We start from the raw sequence: 26,354 nt of genomic DNA, 5'->3' as shown, positions 1-26,354 counted from the left end.
TTGTTTAAATTGTTTATCTAATCAAAAAACTCTTACGGCTTCATGAAAAAATCCAATCTCATGTCACACATACATAAAAGAAGAAGGAAAACCACATTGACGAGGATCGTTTTCATTTCTTATGCAGCTGTTTAAAATTTTGAAGAATATTTACAAAAAAAACCACCATGAAAACGTGAATCCTTTTCTCCGATGTTGCATGTACTTCCTAAACTGTCTGCATTTATATATATATATATATATATATATATATATATATATATATATATATATATATATATATATATATATATATATATATATATATATATATATATATATATAGCGGAAACTAAACGTTTTCAAATGCACAATGAGTATTATAAGCTGATAATGAGGTCAACGTGGTAAATGTCTTTTTTTGTAGGAAAATATATCATAAAAGGACTCAATCTACATTTATAACTAAAGGATATAAGCAACCATTATGAGATAAGCAATATATATATATAAATTACGTAACTTGTACACACAATTATATATATATATATATATATATATATATATATATATATATATATATATATATATATATATATATATATATATATATATATATATATATATATATACACACAACACATCTGAAACTAAAAATAAAAGCGCTTACGATTTACTCTGACTTCTTCTGTGTTTTTATTAATTTAACTTTTTTAAAAATTGTATCCGACCACTGTGACTTAGTTCTTTTTTTTTTATATGTATATAAAAGAAATTCATTATATTTGAGCTCCACCTTTGGCCCGGCCGGGGCTTGATCTCACGACCTCTGGAACCCACTCTTCTAGCAGCAGGGATGGGGCAATTGAGAAAAGTATTTGTAATTGATCGTAATTAATCACTTTTTTTCAAAGTAATTGGATGTAATTTATGATTGAGACTATCTTCAGTTACAAGTAAATGAATGTATTTAAATACATTCCAAAAGTATGGTGTATTTTCAATTACATTTACATTTCAATTACTTTTTTCCAAGTTTAAAATTTAAAAGCTGTTTGGTATAGGCTTATGTTTATAAAATAATCAAATGTCTCATAATTTTTAATCTGGTAGGTTTTTACAGCATGACATACTGCCCCTAGCAATAGGTGAAGGTCTAGTTTTGCTAAGGTGTGAAACCCTCTCATATCCTAGAACTCCCCTATTTTAGACTTAAGGAAATCTAAATATCGTATTACATTTATTGTGAACTGTATTCATTATTATTTTATATACTGATGGGCTGTACTGCCCAAAGTTGTACTTTCTGAATAAAGATATTTACTGGAATATAAATTCACAATAGAGAAAATCAATAAATGCTTATTAAACTGAACTCCGACCTTTAAAAAAATTACTGTACATAAAGCCCTGTGGATCGTTATGCTGTTTTTACATGCATTTGTTCTCAAGATTTAAAAATAAACTTGAGTAATTGAAAATTAATTAATTACATTTGTTAAAGTAATAAAGAGTAATCAACTATATTTTTAAAAAATCAATGTAATTGTAATTGCAAGTAATTGATAAAATTATCATTGTATTTTAAAGTATTTAATTACATTTCAAAGTTATTGACCCCAACCCTGCCGAGCAGTATGAGGCCACCGCGCTAACCACTCGGCCATCTAGGCAAAACAAAAAACTTGATTTCGATGATGAACCTAGCGTGCTGGTCGCTCTCTACACGGTCATTTGAGATACAGTGGAATTTACTTAAACTACAGTTTGAGAGGATCGGAACAATACACATTGCATAGATAAATGCGTATAATAAGAACAAACATTGCAATCAATCTCAAATTGACATATAACTGCCTATTATGAATGATATACATATTCATAAAGCACAGGGAAATTCACGATATTGGAGCTTCGCCTCCGCCCTGGCCGAGGCTTGAACTCACGACCTCTGGAACCCACTCTGCTAGTAGAAAAATTTGAGAGGTATCGCAATGTTTCTTTATATATATGTATATATATACAACGCCAGTGTCAGAGAAAGTTGCTATATCGAAGAGGGGACGCCCGTGTTTTCCTCGCTCTCATCTAAATTTTTTTTTCAGAAGAGAGAAAGAGAGAGAGGTACATTGACTGACAGAGTTTGTTTAAATTCAAATTACAGTTTATCTTGAGCAAAAATTACAGAACTCTTTGTGTTATACACGTAAATATTTATTCTTTTTTTCAACTTTTCTCAATATATTAAATTGGCTAATGTCATTGAACAAAATAACCAACAACGTATAATCAAGGTATGCATGGTTTGATGGAAATTATTACCCCCCCCCCCCCCCCCAGTTGTTGACACTGGTTAGAGCACAACTTAAAATTTTAATTGCAGTATAAACTAGGCAATTAGATTTTAAAAAAGCATGACCGATGACTATGTCACGTAATTTTAATTGAACAGGAATGAGGAAGTTAGGAAAAAAAGGGAAAATTACTATTAAAATCAGGAACCACACATATTTAGAAATAAGGAAATGTCTGGTGTGCATTTTTGGAGCAACACTTATTTTGTTGATCGATGTAAATTTGCTTGTTTCAAAAATGTAGAGAATGAAAACACAATAACTGTGTGTTTTGAAGTTTCTTCGATATCTAATACATATTGACAATATCTTAAAGGCATTCGAATCACATAATGAATTAAACATTATATCGCTTCAAAGTAGTCTCAGCAGTACGTTGATTTAGGTAGACTTAAAAACGCACTGACTAATGACAAAGCCAACTGCTTGCATTGACTAGTAATGACGACCAGATGTTTAAGAAAAAAATAAAAATTGCATGGGGCTCTCGTGGGTGTTGCAATATGGTAACCCTTTTTTGACTTCGAAATTGCTTCACAAGCTTATCTGTATGTAATGGGGCTTTATCTTAAATTAGACGAATAAGTCTAAATCCTGACACAGGTCATCGTCTAAAATAATATTTTTTAAAGATTTTTTCGAATAACATCTTCGTAATATCGACTTGGAGAACGTTTGCTCTTCGGCACCGGGATTCGTAGGCATTAACAAGTTGGAATTCTATTCGCTTCATACGGAAGCCCATTTAGGACCTATCAAAAAATATTTTTGAATTTGATATAACGAATTCTTGAATTTGTTAAAACGAATTTAAATCGTTATAACGAATTGTTGAATCCGTTATAACGAATTAAATTTGTTATAACAAATTTTAGGAACTCGTTATAACGAATTTAATCTGTTATAACAAATCGCTGAATTCGTTATTTCAAATTTTTAAATCTGTTTTAACAAATTAAATTTGAAATAGCGAATTCCTGAATTCGTTATTTCAAAGTTTTAATTCGTAATTTCGGTTTTTTAAAATCTGTTATAACGTATTTTCATCCAATTCGTGATAACAAATTAAACAGTGTCAAAATGTCAATGTTATAAATCCGTTATCACGGACTGTGATCTGTGATAACAAATAAATAAATTTGTTATAACAAATTATAAAATTGTTATTTCAATCTCCAATCCAATCCGATATTCTAGGCGATAGCCATATTATAAGCGAGGCTGTCATCGAGGAAGCCATTACACAAAAAGGTAAGGCACGAGTGTAGTTTAACATTAAATTTGGTTATTTACTGATCAATGTTCATACATGTTTCATTCAGGTATTGACCAGAAGCTTACTGTCATTAAATATCTCAATGGGTGAACAATATATAATGTGCTTTTGAATACAGGGTGTTCAAAAACATAAGAAATATGTTATTTCTTCAGACGTATGACTGCAGTTTCAAACTTGTAAACAATTTAATTGCTGAATAACTAAAAACAAGTTATCTGTCAAGCATTTCTACTTTTTTTGTGCTTTAATTTTGTAAATAAAAAAAATAATAATAAAGATAAGAAATGATCAATAGATGGGATCAGAAAACTGCACTGAAAAAGTGCACTTTTTTTCTTTTGATAAACTCATCAACTTAAAAGAATAAATAAAAATCATTACGGGCCGCCGGAAGGCGGTCCGTTATTTGATACACATCTAAATATTGTTACTGCGTTTCTGCGGGATAGTTCTTTTTCAATAGAATTAATACTATGCTTATTTTTATGAATTAAAGTTAATTTGCATGTAGAAATATTTTTATGCCTTTTAGAAAATATCACATATTTTTTTGTTTTACTCGTGAATGGAAAGTAGGTCATACTTAGTAGATTGTCGTATTTATCGCGTTTTTATCGAGACTATAATCTATTCGGAATATTTCGGAGTTCTTCGTTCTTTTCAAAACAATGCACCAGGATCGGTATGCGGGACATACTAAAGACCTGAAATACTAAAGACCTGAATGTCATTAAATTATATTTAAATGATATATCTGAATTTCTATCTGCCGTGTCAAAATAAATGACTTTGCGTGTGTATTATTATATTTCCATGTAAAATGTGGTAGAAAATCTGGTGGAAATCTGACTTTCTATCTGCCGTGTCAAATAAAATGACTTTGCATGTGTATTATTATATTTCCATGTAAAATGTGGTAGAAAATATCATGAAATGACATTATATCAATTATTTACGCAAGAATATGACAGAAATGAAAATTTGAATTGACTGGAAAATTTGAACTAATCAATTTTTATTTTATTATGAGGTCCCTTGAAATCATATATTAAACTAATGCATTCAGTTTTCATTCAGTACAATGCAACAACAAAAAAACCAAAATAGTTTGAAGTACATAATCTCCGAATGAAAAATGATTAGTTGAACTTTTATTAGAGTAATGTACAAAGCAATGTGCTCTCCATTACTTCATACTATTGCAATGATCATACAATTTCCGTTAGAAATGCTTACAATAACGAAATCGATTCTTTATGATAATAGTAAAATGTTCAACTTCAAAACAAGTTGCTGAAAGTATATTAAAATTTACCATTAAAATTAGTACAACCAACTCTTATTTTCTTCTTTGTGGTGTGTTTTTATGTAAACAACCAATGATTCATACAACAATTATATTTTTTGCGGCCCATTTGACGCTTGCGTCAATATGATTTCTTGTTGGTCAATTTACACACATTTAGAAGCATGATTAACATTTGTAAATATTTTTCCTGAAGTTAACCTTCCGATGAACAAACACGCTCAATTTGATATATTTGCATATTTAATTTTTCTTGTAAAGAGACTTGTTTAGCTACATGTAGTATGAATAGAGGAACATGCTTTTTTATATAACATAACTTGTTAACACCACAATTTGACGTAATATGTTTCACAGTGCGATTGTTGAGGGAAGCGCAGTATACAGTCATTACAGTACTCCCTTGATATGAAACCATTAACAGAGAATAATTATTTTTATTTAAAGATATCAATATAGGTTATTAGATTTACGTTTACACACGAATTTTTATATAGTCTGTGTTTCAAGATGACCTCAAAAGCATGTGCTTTTCTTTAAACATTGTTAAATAATCTGAGTTGAGAGATATTTATAAATGGTGCCCGGGGGCTTGCGATGATTGAATTAAAATTCATAAAGAATAATTTCTATTATAAATAATATGAAAATATAATTATATAAACTATAATTTATATTAGATTCAAGTAAGGCGAACAACAGAAAAATTTATTAGAAAAATCGGATATTACCATTACCTCTTACTCCTACTAAATGTACTTATTTTTAAATAGATAATCTCATAAGAATCAAAATTTGGTAATCTTTTATGGTTCTTTTATTTTAAAAGTCAAGTTTTTTCTTCTCACGAGGATTTTTGTGATCGATTGTGACGTAATTTTGAAGCTCAATTTGGTCGTTTGAGATATTTTAAAAACAATAGTATGCCGATTGATTTACTCTTTTTTTTTAGGGAAACAGTTTTTCTCAGGGGTGTAGGCACGTACGGAAATTGTTCTCGCACTAACTACAAGCGAGGTCGGAATTCAGGACAAACTTCAAGCAATAAAAAGCAGTTTCCATTCCATCCATTCGGTTTTAGATATTACAAATTCCAAATAAACCTTGCTATCCTAATTCAGACATGTTTTCCTTTTTTCTTTTTTGGCTTTCATTAATATTGTCGGTCTAGACAGACTTGTTTAAAACAGCAGATGACCAGTCGCAAAACTTCCTGGAAAATTAATCCTTTCACGGTAACTGTGTTAATGCTCTTCTGCAGGACATATTGATAAATTTTAGTGTATAGATAATTGACGTAAATTTAACAATTGACTTCACGTCAGCGCAGTACCGCTGTCACCGTGGAGGGCATTATGAGAGCGACAAAGAAATCTGCAAGATCAATGTCAATGATTGTGACGTCACATATGTGTATTGGTTTCGATAATCTCCTATGCATTATTGTCGTTCGTTTCTTTCAGTGAATGGTATACACTACAGGGATTAACGGTATAGAACAACTTACTCCAAAAATCTATGGGATAAATGTGAATTTAGCCGGAATTGTCTAATATTTAAACATGCCTTGTCGGTAGAGCTCGCTTCACTTTTATTAACCTACCAAAGTTACAAAAACGTTCAATTAGGTATTGATTGCTTATTTTGGGATGTCGTCGGTCCTATAACACACCAGGCCGTGCAGACAACTTGAACACCGCGCGTTATCGTAATTTGACCGCATGACCTGGTGTGTTACAGAACCAAAATGAGCATTTAATGTTTATATCTATATATTTTAAAAAAAATTTCACCTTATTTGCAAATGTGACATATACCTAATTATTGTATTACCCTAAGGGTAATTAAGTTCAATTTATGGAAGAGCCAATGTAACAGCCACAAGCATGTTTTATTATGACGTCACAAACGCTGAACGCTGTAAAATGCAACGTCACAAGCGAAAATCAAAGTTTGTGGCTGTTACTCTGGCTCTTCCATTAATATGAACTTACCCTTAGGATAAGATAGGAATTTTAAGGTATATATCACATTTGCAGACAAGACACGAAATTAAAAAAATGTAAATATTTAAGAAATAAACAAAGTTATTTAGTTAACATGGCGTTATGAATAGCAATTGCTCTGTTGGCCATTTCCAATATGCCAGAAAATATGCCATAAGAGCAGTTGCTATTCATAACGCAATGTTCACTAAAGAATCGTTGTTTATTACTTATATTTGTATCTTAACACTTGCAAATGCCCAGTATTAGCCTAGACCTTGACATTTAGCTATTGCATAAAAAATAAACATTCAGACTGTTGTGTATCTTTTTAATTCACATAGAATTGTTAACAGAATCAATTATATATAACAGTAATGCCTTAAAAATGTTATTATAAAACATGTTTTAACATTAAATACATCAATTTTAGGGAGTTGGAGAAAAAACACATGATGTATCGTATAGAGTTTTTTAAGGTCAAAATCTAGGAAATAAAAGGTGCCTACAGGTTTATGAAATTAAAGATATACATTCTTTTAATGATGATTCATAACAATATCTTTGTCTCATAGGGTGTACCGGGGCTTGAATTTTTGGTAAACACAATGAAAAATCATGTTTTAAACAACCATTTTCTATGAAATATGAAGGATAAAAGTAACAAATATCGGAGTTTTGTCCATTTTTGACTAATGTAATATATCTAGAATGCCTACAGTCTCTCCAAAAACGGCATTAAACAAGCTATTGACCTCCTCTTTAAAATGATGTCAAATTGAATATATGTACCGGGATTACTTTTCCCGTGATTAAATATAGAAGGTCAAAATATTGTTTTATTTTCTACATAATTCCTTTAAAGCCGTAAAATACGGGAAAAGATTCATCAAATAAATTATGACGTCATAATGGTTCTAGAACCAAAAAGACAGTCTGGAATCATTTACAAGATCTTGACCTTAAGGTAAGGTTTGCAGTTACATGGAGATAACTCACACATTTTCATTGTGACGTAACACCAACTACCCTTTATTTCAGTTATGACGTCACCATTTATATGACGTCATAATTGATTTCAGGTGTTTTTTTTTATTTCGCGGTTTTTTTTTTAGTTTCAATGAAAAAATAAGAGGACACAAGCATTTTATCAATTTCTACGAAAACGAAATCCGCATCATATGGTTTTGAATAGTGTTTTAGATACATCAGATTACATATATTTAAGATACGTTTTTCCTGAAATCGGTGGACTTGGAAAGGTTTCAAATAAGATGTTTTCGTTCACATAATAGTAGTCCAAAATTAAGACTTTTGTTGCATTTTATTCTATTTTTAGATAGTTCATCAGAAATTAATAAAAGTGAATCATGATATTAATAGTGATATAATTTTCGAACATTTTAAGCATAAATAACCCCCATAATAGTCACAAATAAAATGTACATATTTTCACGAAATTGTTTACATTTCATCAAAATGAAAATTGGAAATCATGAACTTTGACCTTTTGTAGTTATAAAACGGGACGGGCAAAATTCATTTGAATTTCATGAGAAACAAGAAATCATATTGACGCAAGCGTCAAATGGGCCGCCAAAAATATAATTGTTGTATGAATCATTGGTTGTTTACATAAAAGCACACCACAAAGAAGAAAATAAGAGTTGGTTGTTCTAATTTTTATGGTAAATTTTAATATACTTTCAGCAACTTGTTTTGAAGTTTAACATTTTACTATTATCTTAAAGAATCGATTTCGTTACTGTAAGCATTTCTAACGGAAATTGTATGATCATTGCCATAGTATAAAGTAATGGAGAACACATTGATTTGTAGATTACTCTAATACAAAGTGCAACTCATCATTTTTCTCTTGGAGATTATGTATTTCAAACCATTTTGGGTTATTTTGGTTGCATTGTATTGAATGAAAACTTAATGTATTAGCATGATTTCAAGGGACCTCATAATAAAATAAAAATTTATTAGTTCAAATTTTCCAGTCAATTCAAATTTTCATTTCTGTCATATTCTTGCGTAAATAATTGATATAATGTCATTTCATGAAATTTTCTACCACATTTTACATGGAAATATAATAAATACACACACAAACTCTTTTTATTTGACACGGCACATAGAAATTCAAAAATATCATTCATATAAAATTTAATGACATTCAAGTCTTTAATATTTTAGGTCTTTAGTATGTCCCGCATACCGATCCTGATGCATTGTTTTGAAAAGAATGAAGAACTCCGATATTTTTCGAATAGATTATAGTCTCGATAAAAACGCGCCAAATACGACAATTTACTAAGTTTGACCTACTTTTCATTTACGAGTAAAAGAAAAAAATATGTGATATTTTCTAAAAGGCATAAAACATATTATTACATGCAAATTGACTTTTAATTCATAAAAATAAGCATAGTATTAATTCTAATAAAAAAGAACTATCCCGCAGAAACGCAGTAACAATATTTAATTGTGTATCAAATAACGGACCGCCTTCCGGCGGCCCGTAAAAAGACTTTAGTATAGTATACAAAATGGTATGTAACTTCGGTACAACCTCTAAAAAATGAAAGCGGCAAACTTTAGTTACCTTAAAAATCTATAACGTCATGGAAAAGTATATGACCTCACATCTTTATGATGTCATAGTATACAGACAAAGCAATTGCGATTATAGAAAAATAATTGCAGTTCCTCCGTATGGACTTACAGTGGGAAAGAACAATGGATATCCAAATAATATAGCATTGAATCATGATTTTTTGAAGTATAGTCTCATACCTGCAGCGGTATGTGCATGCAAATTGAGTAACGCGCGTTAGCATATATTTGCTATCGCGCATCATGGAGTAAGCCAACAGAGCAATTGCTATGCATTTAAGAAATAAACAACGTTATATAGTGAACATGGCGTTATGAATAGCAATTGCTCTGTTGGCATATTCCATGATGCGCGCTAGTGGATCATGGAAAATATGCCAACAGAGCAGTTGCTATTCATAACACCATGTTCACTAAATAATCGTTGTTTATTACTTATATGTGCATTTTACCACTCGCAAATACCCTGTATTAGCCTTGACCTTGACATTTAGCTATTACATCAAAAGTAAACATTCAGACTCTGTAATGTATCTTTTTAACTCACATAGATTTGTTAACAGAATCAACGATATGTTATAACAGTAATTCCTTTAAAATGTTATCAAAAAACATGTTTTAATATTAAATACGTCAATTTTAATGGAGTTGGAGAAAAACACATGATGTATCGTATAGTGGTTTAATCTATAACGGCATGGAAAGTATATAACGTTACACCTTTATGACGTCGTAGTATACAGACAGAGCAATTGCGATTATAGAGAAATATTTGCAGCTCCTCTGTATTGGCTTACAGTGGGAAAGAACAATGGAAATGCAAATATAACGCCATGTTAACTAAATAACGTTTTTTATTTCTTAATTGAACGTCGCAGATTTCCAATGCAAACATAAGAAAAATATAAACTCAGTGTAAAGTAAATTAGTATCAATTTGTTTCAAAAGTTGCATGAATAATGAAAAAAAAGTGAAAGACAAATATTTTTGTTTGTTTATTTACTTTTGCTTTTTGAAAAACTACATTTAACATTAGTTGACAAAACTGTTTTAGGTTTTAAAAGGTTATAAAAGATTTCAATTTTTGAACTTTATCATACAAATTGTTTTCTTTTTGTTGCAGTTAAATAAAGAATGGCTCTTTTTAAGACTGAAATTCAACTGTACTTTGATTTGGGTCTCTCCCATAAGGAAATGCTTTTGATGTTAGCACACTATGAGGGAGTTATTATTAGTGAACGACATCTTAGAAGAATTTTACGAGGAATGAAACTATATCGACGAAAACATTACACAGATCTTTTGAACATCGCTTTGTTTATTGAAAATGAATTATCAAAGTCTGGCCAATTGCATGGATATAGATGGATGCACATGAAATGTCAACAAAACGGGTTGGTTGTCAACAGAGAAACGGTTAGAATTTTGCAACAGATTCTCGATCCAAATGGTGTTGAACGTCGCTCAAAACGACGATTAAAAGGGAGACAATATGTAAGTATGGGCCCCGATTACACATGGCACATGGATTCGTATGATAAATTGAAACCGTACGGATTATGCATTAATGGATGTATCGACGGCTTTTCAAGAAATATAATTTGGTTAGAGTGCTATCGAACTAGTAGTGATCCAACAATCATTGCTGGATATTTCATTAATGCATTAATGCATTAATGCCTTCGGCCCTCGGGCTGATATTGGAGTCTCGGGCTGATACAAGCTGTGATATGGAAACGGGTATGTATTATTCTCTATATATTGACCGGCTCGGAATAATATCTTGAGAATATTCCCTTTATTTCAATTAATTGCTTCTGATTTGTTGATTCGTATACGATGACGTAAATAATTCTATGCAACACCAAAACAAGGTGACGTCATAATAGACAGTCAGTCAAGGCAAGTAAACAACGGACGCACAATCCGACGGTTTGGTATCATAACGGATATAAGGATTCGTGAATTATTACTGTGAAGTAAAATCAGGTAGAACATCAGTATGTTAATTCGTACGGGCGGCGGAATATCACCATTGACCGTTTGATGCCGAGGATATTTTGGAAATCAACTTTGAACAAATTGAATTCGTGAGAGAAAATTATAGTGATCTGTTTTCAATTACTTTTTTGAATTTTGGAGTGTTTCCTCATATATTACAAAACAAATGTTGACTGTGTTTTCGGGCAACATTGATTATATTAGCCCCCTTGGGACGAAAATATTTCCCTACGCTTCGCGTCGGGCAATATTTCGTCCCTCAGGGGCTAATATAATCAATGTTACCCTCAACCCCAGTCAATATTCGTATAATATACAGTCAATATATCATCATATAATATACAATAGCAAGATATCCTTGTGAAGAATATAAAATGTTTTAACAGAAAACCTTAAAACGTGTCTTGCCATTCTCATCTCTTATCAAGTAATTTTCAAAATACTCAGTGCTAGGCTTATCGATATTACATTCAGATTTTCAAAGGGATAATATTAAGATGAAGATTAAATAATGAATAGAATCATTTGTGTGCATAATAAATTGGGGATGCGACAATCTTTAATTTAATAGTATGAGGATTACAGTTGTCAAAAACATCCTGGAAGTCAACAAAACCATCCGAACCAACTGAATTTTAATTATAAGATATTTCAATCTGACAAATATTGTTCTGTGAAGATTAATTTGATATCATGTTTTTCATATTTAAAATTTCAGGACTTTTTTTTATATTTATATATAAAGCTCTTCTAAATGCAACGTATATGCACCCCCCTCCCCCCAACCCTCTTAGTCTTTTATGCACAAATTGGAATCAGAGTAATTAACAAAGCAATATAAAAAAGTAGGATAAGAAACATCCAACCTTTTGATTCTTCATAGCTTCAATTTTTTCAGCCGGGATACCTCGTTCTTCTAGGAAGTTTTCTAGTGATTCGTCCATCTGTGGAAAAAATTGTCATCAATTTAAACAAGATGATTCCATTATTTTGCATATTTTACTAAATTGAGTTTTCTGAGACAATTTTCTTTAAGTACCGTCACTCTACCTTATCTACACATTTAAGCATACGCTAATGAAATGCTAAACTTAACAGCAAAACTTGATATCAATTGATAGTGTTTAAACTTTACTATACTAATTAAAAGTATTTTTCCCTATATTTTCAAAACAAAATTAGGATAAGATAAGATATTTTCATTAAATACAATTTATGGTAAAGCAAAATTACAAAAACATTTTCATTTATCTCCTACAATATATTTTTTTTAATCCATTTCTAAGAAAGACAACTTTACCAAGTCTAAGTATTTTCTTGACGCTTGTATCAAAAGAGCTGGCTAAAAAGGCACCGCTATATTATGTTTTTAGCTCACCTGAGCTGAAAGCTCAAGTGAGCTATTCTGATCACTTTTTGTCCGTCGTCCGTCCGTCCGTCCGTCTGTCCGTCCGTCTGTCCGTCTGTCTGTCCGTCTGTAAACTTTTTACATTTTGAACTTCTTCTCTAAAACCGCTTATCCAGTTTCAACCAAATTTGGCACAAAGCATTCTTATGTGAGGGCGAATATAAATTGCAAAAATAAAAGTCCGATCTGTATTCAAAGCGGAGAAAACCTTGAAACTGTAGAAAAAGGGGGGTGCATTTTTAAAAATCTTCTTCTCAAGAACTACTGATTCCAATTCAACGTAGTTTAGCATAAATTATCTTTATGGGAAGGAAAATATAAATTGCAAAAATTAAGTGCTAATTCTGTTTCAAATCTGAGTTATTACGAAAATAATTATAAAGGAAATGCGTGTTTCAATCAGTTTAATAGCTTCGGGTTCGGCATCCGGTAATCCGGCATCCGGTAAAATGGGTAGGCAAGACGTGGTCTGGGCAAAACAAAGATTGGCAGTTATTAATCTGCCAATCTCATTAAAATTTCAGGATATTTGATGGAGTAGTATATTTGTATTCGCTGTAAATATTGCTGCAAAATAATGCGTATTTGGAATTGACGATTGTCGATCTGCCTTGGCTTTTATTTTGCCACGGCCCGGGTTTGCATACCCATTTTACCTAGACTCGTATTCCATACTTCTAAAACGAGGTTCTTTGTTTAAAGCAGCCATGACATTATACGAAAAAGGGTCGATCTGACTATGATGAATTTGCTTGTTGTGCAACAGTTCGCGTATGATGGGAAATTTTTTGAAACATGCAAAATATATTGTTGCCGATTTTGTGAAGTAAATTGAGGCTAAATATTTCAATGCGTTGACAGTTTTCACACATGACGTTGGTGTTAGCTTGTTCCGATTTTCGTTTCGTTTTCATTATTTCTGCTTGTAACCTGGGAACTATCGTCTGTATTATTTCGTGATTTTTACGTATCTAATCAAACAGAGACTTTGGTAAATCAAACAGTTAACTGTTTACCTGCGCAAATTAAGCAAAATCTGATGTATCAAAAAATAATGAAATACAATTTATTCGATCTGTAATTCGATCGGCATTATCTTTTGTGTAATGGTAGATTAATGCATTAGGTTTTGTTGCGATGCTCGGCATTTTCTCGAGTTTATTCATTTAAAATAAAGTTTGACATTGCTGACGGAAATATGTAGGTATATACATGTATATATATATGATTCATTTCGAAAAAATAAATTGTGTTCTTTATTTGTTATAGTGAATGTTTCTTGTGTTTAATTGTTTTCAATTTCTATTTACTAACCATATTTGAGTGTTAAGCTTAAAATTATAAGCAAGATACAGAGATTTGCTCACAATTCTATGTTTGTACACAGATCTTAAAAACTAAAGATTAAAAAAGTAAAAAAATTTTCAATATTTATTAAGAAAATGTTCAAAGTCTGTTCGTTCAGAAACCAACTTTAACATCTTATTGTATTGTAAACTTAACATTTTTCGTCATTATTACTCCTACTGTACATGTGATCCTTCACTGTGTTTGTGTACATTTGTATACACTGATTTTGAACCTCAAATACCAGTGAACTGGTCTTGAGTTAATAAAAGAATATAAAATCTTAGGCCATTCTTTTTTTCCAGTTTAAATACTGAATAGGAAATACCAAGTTAAAAATCATAAGCTGAATGTAATAAACTCATGTGAACAAAATATGAATCAAACCTAGGCGAACTGTGAGCTCTGTATCTTGTTTATAATTCTACAATCGACGCTGAAATTTTGGTTGAACATTAGAAAATCTCTATGAATTAGAGCATGTTAAATACTTGTACAAACAAAATAAAAGAATGATACTAATATTCTGTATATATCTACTCTCTGGGGCCCTCTCTTTATACAATAAATAATGTGAAATCTACATCAATTTTGATAGTTTTTCAGACACGAGTAAATAAAAACGACATCTTTAAAACAGTTTCCATATTTTTGACACATTTCTGTCGCGGGGATAAAGTAATTATCGCTATTCCTAAGAATACTACAGCGGAAAATTATCCTGGTTTGTACGCGAAGTAAAAAACAAATAAAATTTTTGAATGTTTTTAATTTGAGGAATTGAGCACATTGATGTACAATTTTCTTCTTCACATCTATACATGTAGGGTTTTTAAAATAAAAAACAATAACTACTATTTTTTTTTAATACAATAACTAGTAAGTACTGAGTAGTTGATGAAAAAAATGTACCTATATGCTCTCATATATTTTGATCGCTTTACAAAGGGGGGGGGGTGCAGAACGAAAATATAGGGATTTGGAAGTTAACAACTTAACAGTATACCTCTACCAAATGTTTAGTTTTATATCTTGCGTAGAATTTTCTTATTCTGGTAAAAAATAATATTTCATGAAGGTACAATGTTAAAGATTACATGTATACAAAAATAAGTGTAAAATTCGAATACTTTACAATACAATGTATTTATTTTTTGTTTTTCTACCGAGGGACCATATGGCACAATATCTTTTGAACGCCCATTGTTGCTCAGGTGAGCGATGTGGCCCCATGGGCCTCTTGTTAAAAATTGTTATGAACTTAAATTTGTAGGGCGATGATATACAATAAAAACTAGTAGTTTGAAAATGTAAATGTAAGAATGAAGTTTTTTCCACCTATGAAATATTTTTACTTTTAATTTCTTTAAAACAAGCCATGTTGCTATGATGTCGCGATTATCGATAGATCATATTGTTTCATATATTTGACGTCTGCTTATTTATTGTTAACAGCTGCAATTTGTAAAACAAACAGAAATCATTCACTTAGTTATGTATACATCTTATTATATTTTTCTGATGTAATCTAAGTTAATTAATACAGTATTTATTTTCAGTTTCATCATTCAAATATCATGTTTATACTCAAGTAATGGGAACTTCTGTCGTTTTCTGTCATGCACACGATACCCTAAATTTTTGTTTTCGATATAAACCCATCACCCTACAAAAGTTTAAGACAAAGAGTACATGTACCTGCTTTTGTTAATAAATGATGATATATATATATATATATATATATATATATATATATATATATATATATATATATATATATATATATATATATATATATATATATATATATATATATATATATATATATATACAATGTATATATGGGTAATATTATTTGATCCGTCGATTAGCTGATTGTGTAACATTTTGAGTGGGATACGATCCCCCAAACATGTCTTAACTTGACATTTGGTTTATACTTAAAAAATCATCAAGTCAACAATTAGTGAAATCTAATCATATTGTAATAGTATTTTGCTTAACTTTTAGAATAGACTAATTTTGTCTTGCTTCAGTAATTCAAGATAAGTATTCAATTTATAACAATTTGAGTTGACTATGAGTAGATTAGAATAACAATAATTATTTGAATTGTTTTTGGAAACCAAGTGACCTCACATGGTGCGGCTAAAAATGCCTTGTGTATTTTATTAACTGGAAACCATCCATTAACTAAGTTCACACAGAACGCAAGGAAAACATAATTTTAACTGTATTTATCCCTGAATCCTTGAAAGTTTAAATGATAATAGATTTTAAGACCATATATGAAATATATAAACATTCCTTTTTTTTGGAAGTTAAAGCTGCTGATTTTTTTCAGTGCAGTTTTCTAGCAATGATCCCATTTTTTTCTTATTTCTTAACTTCTTAAAATTATAAGCACGGAAAAGTACAAATGCTTTAAATAACTTTAGTTACTTTGCAGTTATTTGGCAATTAAAATGTTTGTTTAAACTGCAGTCATGCATCCTTCAGAAAAAAGACAGGTTTCCGATATTTTGGGACTCCCTGTATTAAAAAACAAATACATTTTTTTCATCCATTGAGAGTTTTAATGACGTTTCTTGTCAATTCCAGAATAAACCATGTATGAATATTGATCAATATATAACTAAAATTAATGTTAAACTACACTCGTGACTTACCTTTTTGTGTAATGGCTTCCTCGATGACAGCCTCGCTTATAATATGGCTATCGCATAAATAAATAAATTCGTTATATCGGTTTGCAAATTGAAATAACAATTTTATAATTCGTTATATCAAATTTATTTATTTGTTCTTACAAATTACACTTCGTGATAACGGATAAATAACATTGATATTTTGACACTGTTTAATTTGTTCCCACAATTTATGGAATTTGTTATCACGAATTGGATGAAAATACGTTATAACAAATTTTAAAAGACCGAAAATACGAATTCAATCTTTGAAATAACGAATTCAAGAATTCGTTATTTCAAATTTAATTTGTTAAAACAGATTTCAAAATTTGAACTAACGAATTCAGCGAATTTGTTATAACAGATTAAATTCGTTATAACGAATTCCAGGAATTCGTTATAACGAATTTAAATCGTTATAACGGATTCAACAATTCGTTATAACGATTTAAATTCGTTTTAACAAATTCAAGAATTCGTTATATCAAATTCAAAAATATTTTTTAATAGGTCCTAAATGGGCTTCCGTAGCTTCACTACTTGAATAGCGAATAGAATTCTGTGGTCGTTTTGCCATTCAAATTACCGTAAACACGCTAATCAACGTAAATTCAAAATTCCCTGTAAATTTACCTTTTTAACGAAAAAAAAATGTTATGGTAAAATGATTGCTTGCTGACCTGACCTAAACATTGACATATTAAGCTAACCTGGAACGAAGGTAAGAAAATCATCAAAATATGTTGCATTGGTATATCTTTCAAGGGGCTGGCTTACACCCTGTGTCCCATTTTTGGGCCTTCATATTAGGTGAGGATTGGGCCCCGGGAAAGCCAAGTCAACCTCAAAAGCAATTGGGTTTTCACGACCGGTAAAAGGCTTAGCTAGCCTTGCGAAAATGGGACGCTATATTTTCATGTTTTTTAAATTATCTAACAAGTTGTTCAGGTCCATTAACATAATGCAATATGGAGAGGAATTATTTCATTTTTATTCATTACCGGTCCAACAATTTACGTAGTCGTCTGAAATGAATAAATAATGTTCATATGATAATAAAACAAAGATGGATGTACTTTGTATCAGCATTATCTTAGTTTAGTTTAAGAATATTTCATTTTCGTTAAAAAGATAAGCAATATCCCACTGATTCAACGTAGTCGCCGACACCAACAACTATGTTGGGAATTTTCATCAGGTAACACATTACATGTACTTCACTCATGTTTGCTTTGTATCACCATCACCATATATATATATATATATATATACACATGATCAAGTAATTAAGCAACGAACACATACATGTATGATGTGCACAACTACACATGCATTTCTAAAATAAATTATATGTGTGATTTGTACAACATCTACAAGGTAATATGAAAATAAAATTTAATTCCAATTAATAATTGAGAGTCTGTTGAATATGCTCGGAGACAGAGTATTTCATGTTTTGGGTTTTTTAAGACGGGTTTTGTATTTTCATGTATCTATCATTTCTTTTTTTAATAGAAAGAAAACTTTTTGAAAAGTAAAATCATGGTACTTAAAGCAATAAACAGGCGTATACATACAATGTAGATATAATCTTTTATTCATAAGATAGGTACATAGTTGATGCAAACAAATGCGTGGAATAGTTTTAAAAATAAGTCAAATCATAATCAACTGTATACGCAAACTAGGTCTGGAATCATGTTTTTAAATACACAAGGACCATACAGACAGTGTCCTTTTTTATATACTTCGTTTTGTCAAATAGTCATGTTGTAATATGATATAAAAAATGCATATTTATAAAATGAAGTACATCAGGAAAGATAACAGGACATTCTCATCTGCTATTCCTGTTTTTATCAGTATTGAAACATCCCTGTGTTTTTGACAACCAAATTTTTCCAGTAAAGGAAATCCACCATACACCAGAAAAACCTGTACATTATTATAATCCAATGAGTCCAAGTTTATTTGCAAAGAAAACTGAACAAGTTGCATTAAAGGTCGTTTATTCAATGAATTACATTTGTATTGTTTTAAAATGAAAACAACAGAGTAAATAATAAAAAAAATCATTGAATAAATGACAAGAATTTTGCAAAGGTGGGGTTAAAAACCGCCACCTCACAAATAAACAGTGTTCATATGAAAATATTTTGCAAAGGTGGGGTTAAAAACCGCCACCTCACAAATAAACAGTGTTCATATGAAAATATGGGGGGGGGGGGGGGAATCTACATACTATATCGTATGTTTAAAGGAATGTGGGTGGGTGGGTTAAACAAAGTTCATGAAAATTTCTTGCGTCCAGCAGCCAGAACAGAAAAAATAGTAATGAGATAATATTCACATCTCACATGATATATTACGACAATAATTAAATAAAGATATCGAATGCTAGACGTGTTAATTGAACTATGGTGAAAACATACTTGACACCTAACACTCGGTGACCCTGTTGTGCGCAAATGCAAATTACAGACTATCAAACAACCTGGGTAACTTGACCATGGGGTGTTAATGGATATACCCCCTGCATGCGTACATCTGCTTATTATACATTTATAATGCCAGCTTGATTTACAAAGAGATATAAAGTTGACACATACATCCCATGAATAATTACAAAATTTGTTCCCAAAAATGTTTTTATTTACAATAAAATTAGTTTTATGATTTCGAAGTTTGAACACTTCAATGAACCATATACTGTGAAACCAAAATGGATAAAAAATTCTCTCTCTCTCTCTCTCTCTCTCTCTCTCTCTCTCTCTCTCTCTCTCTCTCTCTCTCTCTCTCTCTCTCTCTCTCTCTTAAAATCAAATCAAGAGGGTGGGATGTTGTAACCACCGTAATCCATACATGTAATTATGTTAGAACCATTTTAACAAGACATTGGACTTTTAGCTAGTAGAGCGTAGCTATCTATTTCTTGCATCAGAACAAATGAAAAATGACGCGGTTTCAAGCAAAATATGATTACATTGCGTAGTCTTAGCTCTCAAAATCCAGACAAATATTGTTGATTTGAAAGAACCATGGCTGAGTGGCTAGCAATGAAATAGACAGACCTACGTCACAGTGCTGTATGACACAACTTCCCAAAGTCAATGCAAGCTCTTGTTAAAATGGTTTTAATTTAAAAATAATGTTAGAGTACAATATGTTAATAGATACACGGATAAATAGTTCCACTAAAGATTGTTGCACTTGTCTAGTTTTTCACGTCGACCCATTTCCATAATGTCCAGCATAGGTTTGTCTCTTCCACCATAACGCTTCTGAATGGCGTACGCTATCAGCACCAGCACCGAGAGAGAAACCAATCCAGTCAGAGCTGACGTCATCGGGGTGTTTGTAGAAACTCCCTGCTTTCTCTGCGTAATTTTCTTCGAAATCACGGCCGTTCCGTTTTCTAAATTTCCTACAATAAAAAAGATGGTGCATCTCGATCAATGACTGATTTGTCAGTTTTCAAGCATCAATTTTTGTTGGACAATTATGCAAATAAGCGGAAATGTTACATACACATGTACATGTAGAATATGTAGCAAAATCATTTATTGTTCATATCATTGCGGCAACTGATTTTCTTTGATGAAAGCAATACTTAAACTAATTTCTGACATATCACTAACAAGTGTGCCCTTAAATTATAACAGCGTCGCATAAAGCGCGGTATTTTTCACAATAAGGAGATGGCATCATTCGACCTCTCATGACAGTAATGACACCTCAAATAAGATTTACTTCTTTTTTTCAATTTTTTCTTTAGGACATACAATTTGATTAAGATTACATGTATCTGATTGGAGTAAACTGCCTAATTGTAATCTGGTTTGTCAATACAGATTGCAAAACTCCTCCAAAATGTATTCATCTAATTATATAGATCTATTATGATGGCCAGAGCGATCCATATGCAGAAGCTTTTGAAAAATAATCGGTAGAGGCAATGTATCAGCGAACAGTTTATTATCATACAAATTACGACCGTATACGCAATCACAACCCATGGATGATTTTTAATGCATGAATTAGTGTTTCTAATGAGAAAACCTTTAAAATATCGTGTTTATTGCGTGAGTAGTTTGAATCAGTAAATTGTGGATAGCCCATGTCTTGCATGACGCCAGAAAGATTGTGAGACGCTTATTCTGTGATTGCAAGACTTGAAAACAACAACTCAGATTTGACAAGGAATTACAATTACTATCGAAACGTTGTAATATTGCCATCTCTTTACAAATGAAGAAAAAAGGAGAAGAATCCTCATTATGGGGGAGTAATTATGAGAATCATTGAGAAAAGAGATAAAGAAAATGGTTAAAAAATGTAAAGTAAATTCAAAATGAGGCCGAAAAGATAGCTTAACAAGTAAGAGATCGGAACAATCCCCTGCTGCAGAATATCTGAGCAATGAAGAATGAAAAAAAGAACAGTTACACTCCATAGTCCTCAAACAATAACGCAGATTCTGACCATGTATAGGCGCCAATGAAGTCCAAAAGGGGCTATTTTCATATTATAGAATTTTTATGTTCTACTTAATGTATAACTTAATGTCAGTTTTGAGAGAACGTGAATCATGTGTCACGGTGTTTATTGAACTACGTGTACCAAATGTTATTTACAATTCTCTATGTATGGAATTTTTCAGTTCCCCTATAGAGACCTCTCATCCTGTGTGGCTGTTCTATCATACATTAAACATCCGATTTCCGTGAATGAGAGCGGCACTGGTCATTTGAGTTTGTTATACTTTCATGTTAAATACTAAAATCTGATTGGTTAAGACGCAGTTAATAATATTTTCTATTACCCTCAGCATTAGCAACGCACTTAGCAACGGATAACATTAAAAAATGTTACATGCGCGAAAATTATGCGCGTACGGTTCGCTGTAGAATTCACGTTATTCCTATATAAAAGCAGTAAAATTTTCTTAAAAATTAAGACATTCAGTATAACAAAATAAATAGTGCCTGTTTGGGAGGATAACAGTTGAAATTGACACCCCTCGAAAACCATTGTCAACCTCCGCTTCGCGTCGGTTGACAATGGTTTTCTCGGGGTGTCAATTTCAACTGTTACCCTCCCAAACAGGCACTATTTATATACTAGTGCATTCATTATAGATTATGATGACATCGACCCCTGCACCTCCCAAGGGCAAATCGTAAATTCTTGACTTCTGCACCTCCAAGAGTCAAGGTATTAAATCTGTGAACTTTGAACTTTGAGTGAATTATGAAGTTTTGAATTTCTAATATGAACTTTGTTTGAATTTTTTGAATTATGTGAACTACATGTATGCCGTAACTTAAATTGATGCGTTTGCCCTTTGTAATGTATGGCGGCGAATTGACCTTAAACAGCCCTATTACATGTGAAGTCAGATAAACAAAAATGAAATAATGTTTTACTATTTGTGTTTTGTCAGGGCAATTTTTTTTAGGTAATCTGTTTTTAAAAATTGTGTAATTTTAAGTTGTTATATCTTTTTTAGGACTTCGATTTTAATAATAGTTTTTATATTTTGTGTGAAATGATAAATAAATGCTGTTAGCAAAATTAAATAAATAAATGCTAGTTACACGTAAATTAAGCATTAATATATTCAATGACATTAATGTTAACAATGTTGAAAATTTTGAATGTTAAAAAAAATCTTGAAGATATGTAATCATGAGAAATGAAAACTTAAACTAGAAGGTATTAAAATAAAAGAAACACAGCAATTACGGTTGTAATACAATCATTCAGCAGAGCTGGAACCGTTTTCATTGATTTTCAATTTTTCAAAAACTTCACGTCTATTAAAATGACATTGTAATACGAACTTGCTTGTATGGAAGTAGATTCATAATTTCTCAGGGGTTTTAGGTATGACTAAGGTTATCAAGCAAATCCATGAATTTTATAAGACCAAGTTTTAGTACCTAGAAAAATAAATCACTTCTTTAACTTGTAAACATTACCAATTTCTTTAAGGCAGCCCTGAACATAATCACACATATCTTTTGTGCAGTTACAAATGTTTTGACAGTCTCGTCGATAGGTTGGATACGGACACGTTAAGGAACAACTAGAGGCAAAGAATCCAATATGGCATTCTACAAATTAAAACATTTTAAAACATTAAAACATTTTCCATACATTTGAAACAAAATTATTTAAATGCAAGATGATCAGACGTACATGTTAAAAGTAATAATTATTCAAATCTGTTTTCTTAGAAGCTAAATTCATTAAAAAAGTCATTTGTATTTTTAAAGAAACGCAAAATATAGATCATGACCATATGAAAATCTTACATTTTATTTTGTTTGCAGTCAAACACTGCACATTATAGTTAACGATACTTGCCTACACATGTATCCAAAGTAGCGTTAAATGTATATCCTTCACAACATCCATGAGGTCTCCTATAATGCAAACATATTATAATTATAATGTAAAGCTGTCTTGAATGATTGAGTTAGATATAATTCTGTTAACTCTGATAACTTCTGTTGTGCAAAGCAATATAGTTACCTTTCACAGTTGCTGTTACTTGCAGCCACCATCAAATATTGATACAGAATTACTTGTAGAAAAGAAAAGACGACACAGGATACTTCATGGAAAACTCCATGCAATATCATGTTTAGTTATCCTCTTCTGCAATAGCCATCAATCGTAAAACAAGGTATTTTTTAAACGGGAAGTCACTACATGAAATATCGATGAAACATTCTAAATTTGGATGATACAAGGTTCATCAGTAGACATGTAGTCCAGTTTGATATAGGAAGAATCCTAAAAAAGTATTGAACATTTTATCCGCAATCATGTAGTGTAAAAGGAAATTATCTAACATAAACTTGAATTATTATTTCATCCTTGAAAGTCTGTAAACAAATTCCAAACAATGTTATATAGAGATTGTTTGTTATTGTTGCCTTGTGCCACACAGTGATATGCCAGTTTATTGGTTCATTTAACCATCTTTCAGTGTAACATGATTGTCCCTGCTCTCGTCTTTTGTTGAAAAGGGTATTGGTATGTGCATGTTAAATACTATTGATTGGTAGGCACAGTAATACACATGCTAAGCAATTGACCATAGAAATAGAAATTGTCTTATCTGGTTAAAAAATGATCATAAAAGTTTAAAACAAAATTGAACAGAGAAAAACAGATACATCCGACGTCACCTGAAGATTATAATGTTCTTAGTGCCAAATTAACAAAAACATGAGTTATGCATATCATTTGAATTTGCTCGAGATCTATGGTACTTATGGTGTTATAACGATATTCGAAAAAGAGAACATATTAACAGTAATATTTTGTTCCATAACCATTCAATGAAATTGCATTGATACAAAGTGTTCTATCTTCCTTAATTGGCCAATCAAACTGTTTTCTAGTAGTCACATGAGGAGTAATGATTTTTCTTGGAATTTAAACCACATTTAGTCATTTTTATCAATTTGTAATGTTCTATTTTCATATAATATGTTCTAAGTTTATGTTAAATCTCTAGATTTACATACTACCTCCTACACCCCCCCCCCCGTTCTATGTCCATGTAACAAAAATCGTGATTTACACGCTTCCCCGTGGATTTCAACAAAATTAATGCAATTGTTTAAAACAGAAACATAGAACAATCTAATCCCCAGGTGACAACACGTAATGGCTAGTAAATAATTGATATTATGTATTCATCACTATCTCATTTCTAAATATTCTGAATTCTTCAATTCTGAACCGTGTACAAATGCATGTACAGATGCAGTTAATATTCTTTGTACATATGTGACTTTACTTTTTTTTTTTTTTTTTTTTTTTTTTTTTACAATAGAAACATATAAAACAAAAAAAAAATACATGTACTGCGGCCGTATGAAGTATTTGTGTGTATATAATATCCGTAAACGTGGCACAAACCATTTACACAAATAAATATTCTAAAAAATTGTTTCTCATTGATTGATACAAACATGTAATTATGTCAAAACGAGGAAGTGTGGTTAAGTGTGGTAAAAGTCGCGAATCAAGCGCATAAAACATTTCCTGTTTTGTCATCTTTGGTTTCGAAAAGTATATTGTTTTTAATCAAGGGAGTTCTGGAATGAAAAAAAGATAAATTACATGTACATCCCATTGTGTTTTACTGAATTTGTGTTTGCCTATATAATTAACTTGTAATAAAGGATATATTTTGAATAATGTAAATAATTTTCTGTATACATTCCATGTGTAACCAGAAATTCTCTTTTAAAGCTTTCCACTTGGCATTTCTGTGAGAATTCTTTGATCATAGATACCGTGGCTTTCCTTTGCCTACCTTTGCTGAGTCAGGTAAAGAACATATTTAGCTGTCACAGTGGCCAACGTAAGTTTTCAGTTGTCTGTGCAGAATAAGGCAGATAACTCATGTATAAATCAGTTTATAGAGGTTGTTGACTATAGAATTATACATTCATGCAATTTACTAATGAAAAATGTTTTGAAAACTACATAAAGATATACATGGTATAACAAAAGATGTTCGAAAAAATATGGTCAAGGTGATCGAATTTTTTCTAAATGCATGCATGGACCTGAAGAAGCAAATTCAACCTGAGAAGAATGAAATCCCCATGCTAGCCGATGACATGTAATTATTTTAGCGAAGATGTTTTTTTTGTTGTTTTTTTTTCTGACCAAATTTGAATAAAAATGTAAATAAATGTTTGCTTGTTTAGAGAGTTACTTTAAAAAAAATTAACTTACCTAAAACGAATGATGAACATCTCTTTTACGTTTTCTTAACCCCGCCCCTCCAATTTCAACCAAAAATATAGCATCACTGGCTGTAGGACTTTTAAGTATACTAGTATTTAATCGGTAGCCACCTTTAAAGATGATGATATAGTTTTTAAGCAATGTTAAAAATAAATTATAAATTTAGATATTATTCTTCCGAGCTCGCTTCGGAATACGACCAAAAAATTGATATAAACTTCCCGACATATTGTAGAGTGACGTTTATTCAAACAATGACCCTAAAAGTCAAGATACCTCTCCATAGGGTTGTTTTTTATATTCTTTTTTATTCTCCGAGGAACAAGATTATAACGACTTATGATATTAACGATGAAACAAGCTTATTTCAATACTGTTCCTTAGAGGCCAGGGAGGAAAAAAGATTTAGATTATACTCCACTTAACCACCACCAGCAGCACCTTTTTTTATACATTAAAAATGTTCTTCAAATGTGCGTATTATGTAAAAATGAGAGCATATTTACATATTGGAGACACTTGCTCCACCAAACATCGTTGACAGCGGAGAGTTGGGGGACAATATATGCCTATCTACTTGTTAGAAGTATTGACAGTATTACAGC

General features: G+C 31.1%; 1 protein-coding gene and 1 pseudogene across 1 annotated transcript; both read right to left on the bottom strand.

Annotated features, from left to right (window-relative positions):
- The window catches only part of LOC128184124 (uncharacterized), a 171,984-nt pseudogene that overhangs the window by 132,948 nt on the left and 12,682 nt on the right, over positions 1–26,354 (bottom strand).
- LOC128184125 (uncharacterized) lies at positions 20,090–23,688 on the bottom strand. Its single transcript, XM_052853473.1, has 4 exons — positions 23,509–23,688; positions 23,341–23,399; positions 22,953–23,087; positions 20,090–20,395 (listed from the first exon to the last, which is right to left on the bottom strand). The coding sequence occupies exons 1-4, from the start codon at positions 23,616–23,618 to the stop codon at positions 20,166–20,168; spliced, it is 534 nt and encodes a 177-aa protein (XP_052709433.1). The 5' UTR covers positions 23,619–23,688; the 3' UTR covers positions 20,090–20,165.

Source organism: Crassostrea angulata, chromosome 5 (assembly GCF_025612915.1).
Source record: "Crassostrea angulata isolate pt1a10 chromosome 5, ASM2561291v2, whole genome shotgun sequence".
NCBI classification, from domain to species: Eukaryota; Metazoa; Mollusca; class Bivalvia; order Ostreida; family Ostreidae; genus Magallana; species Magallana angulata.
Note: the sequence above shows the minus strand (reverse complement) of the source record. Positions and strands in the feature narration are given on the sequence as shown.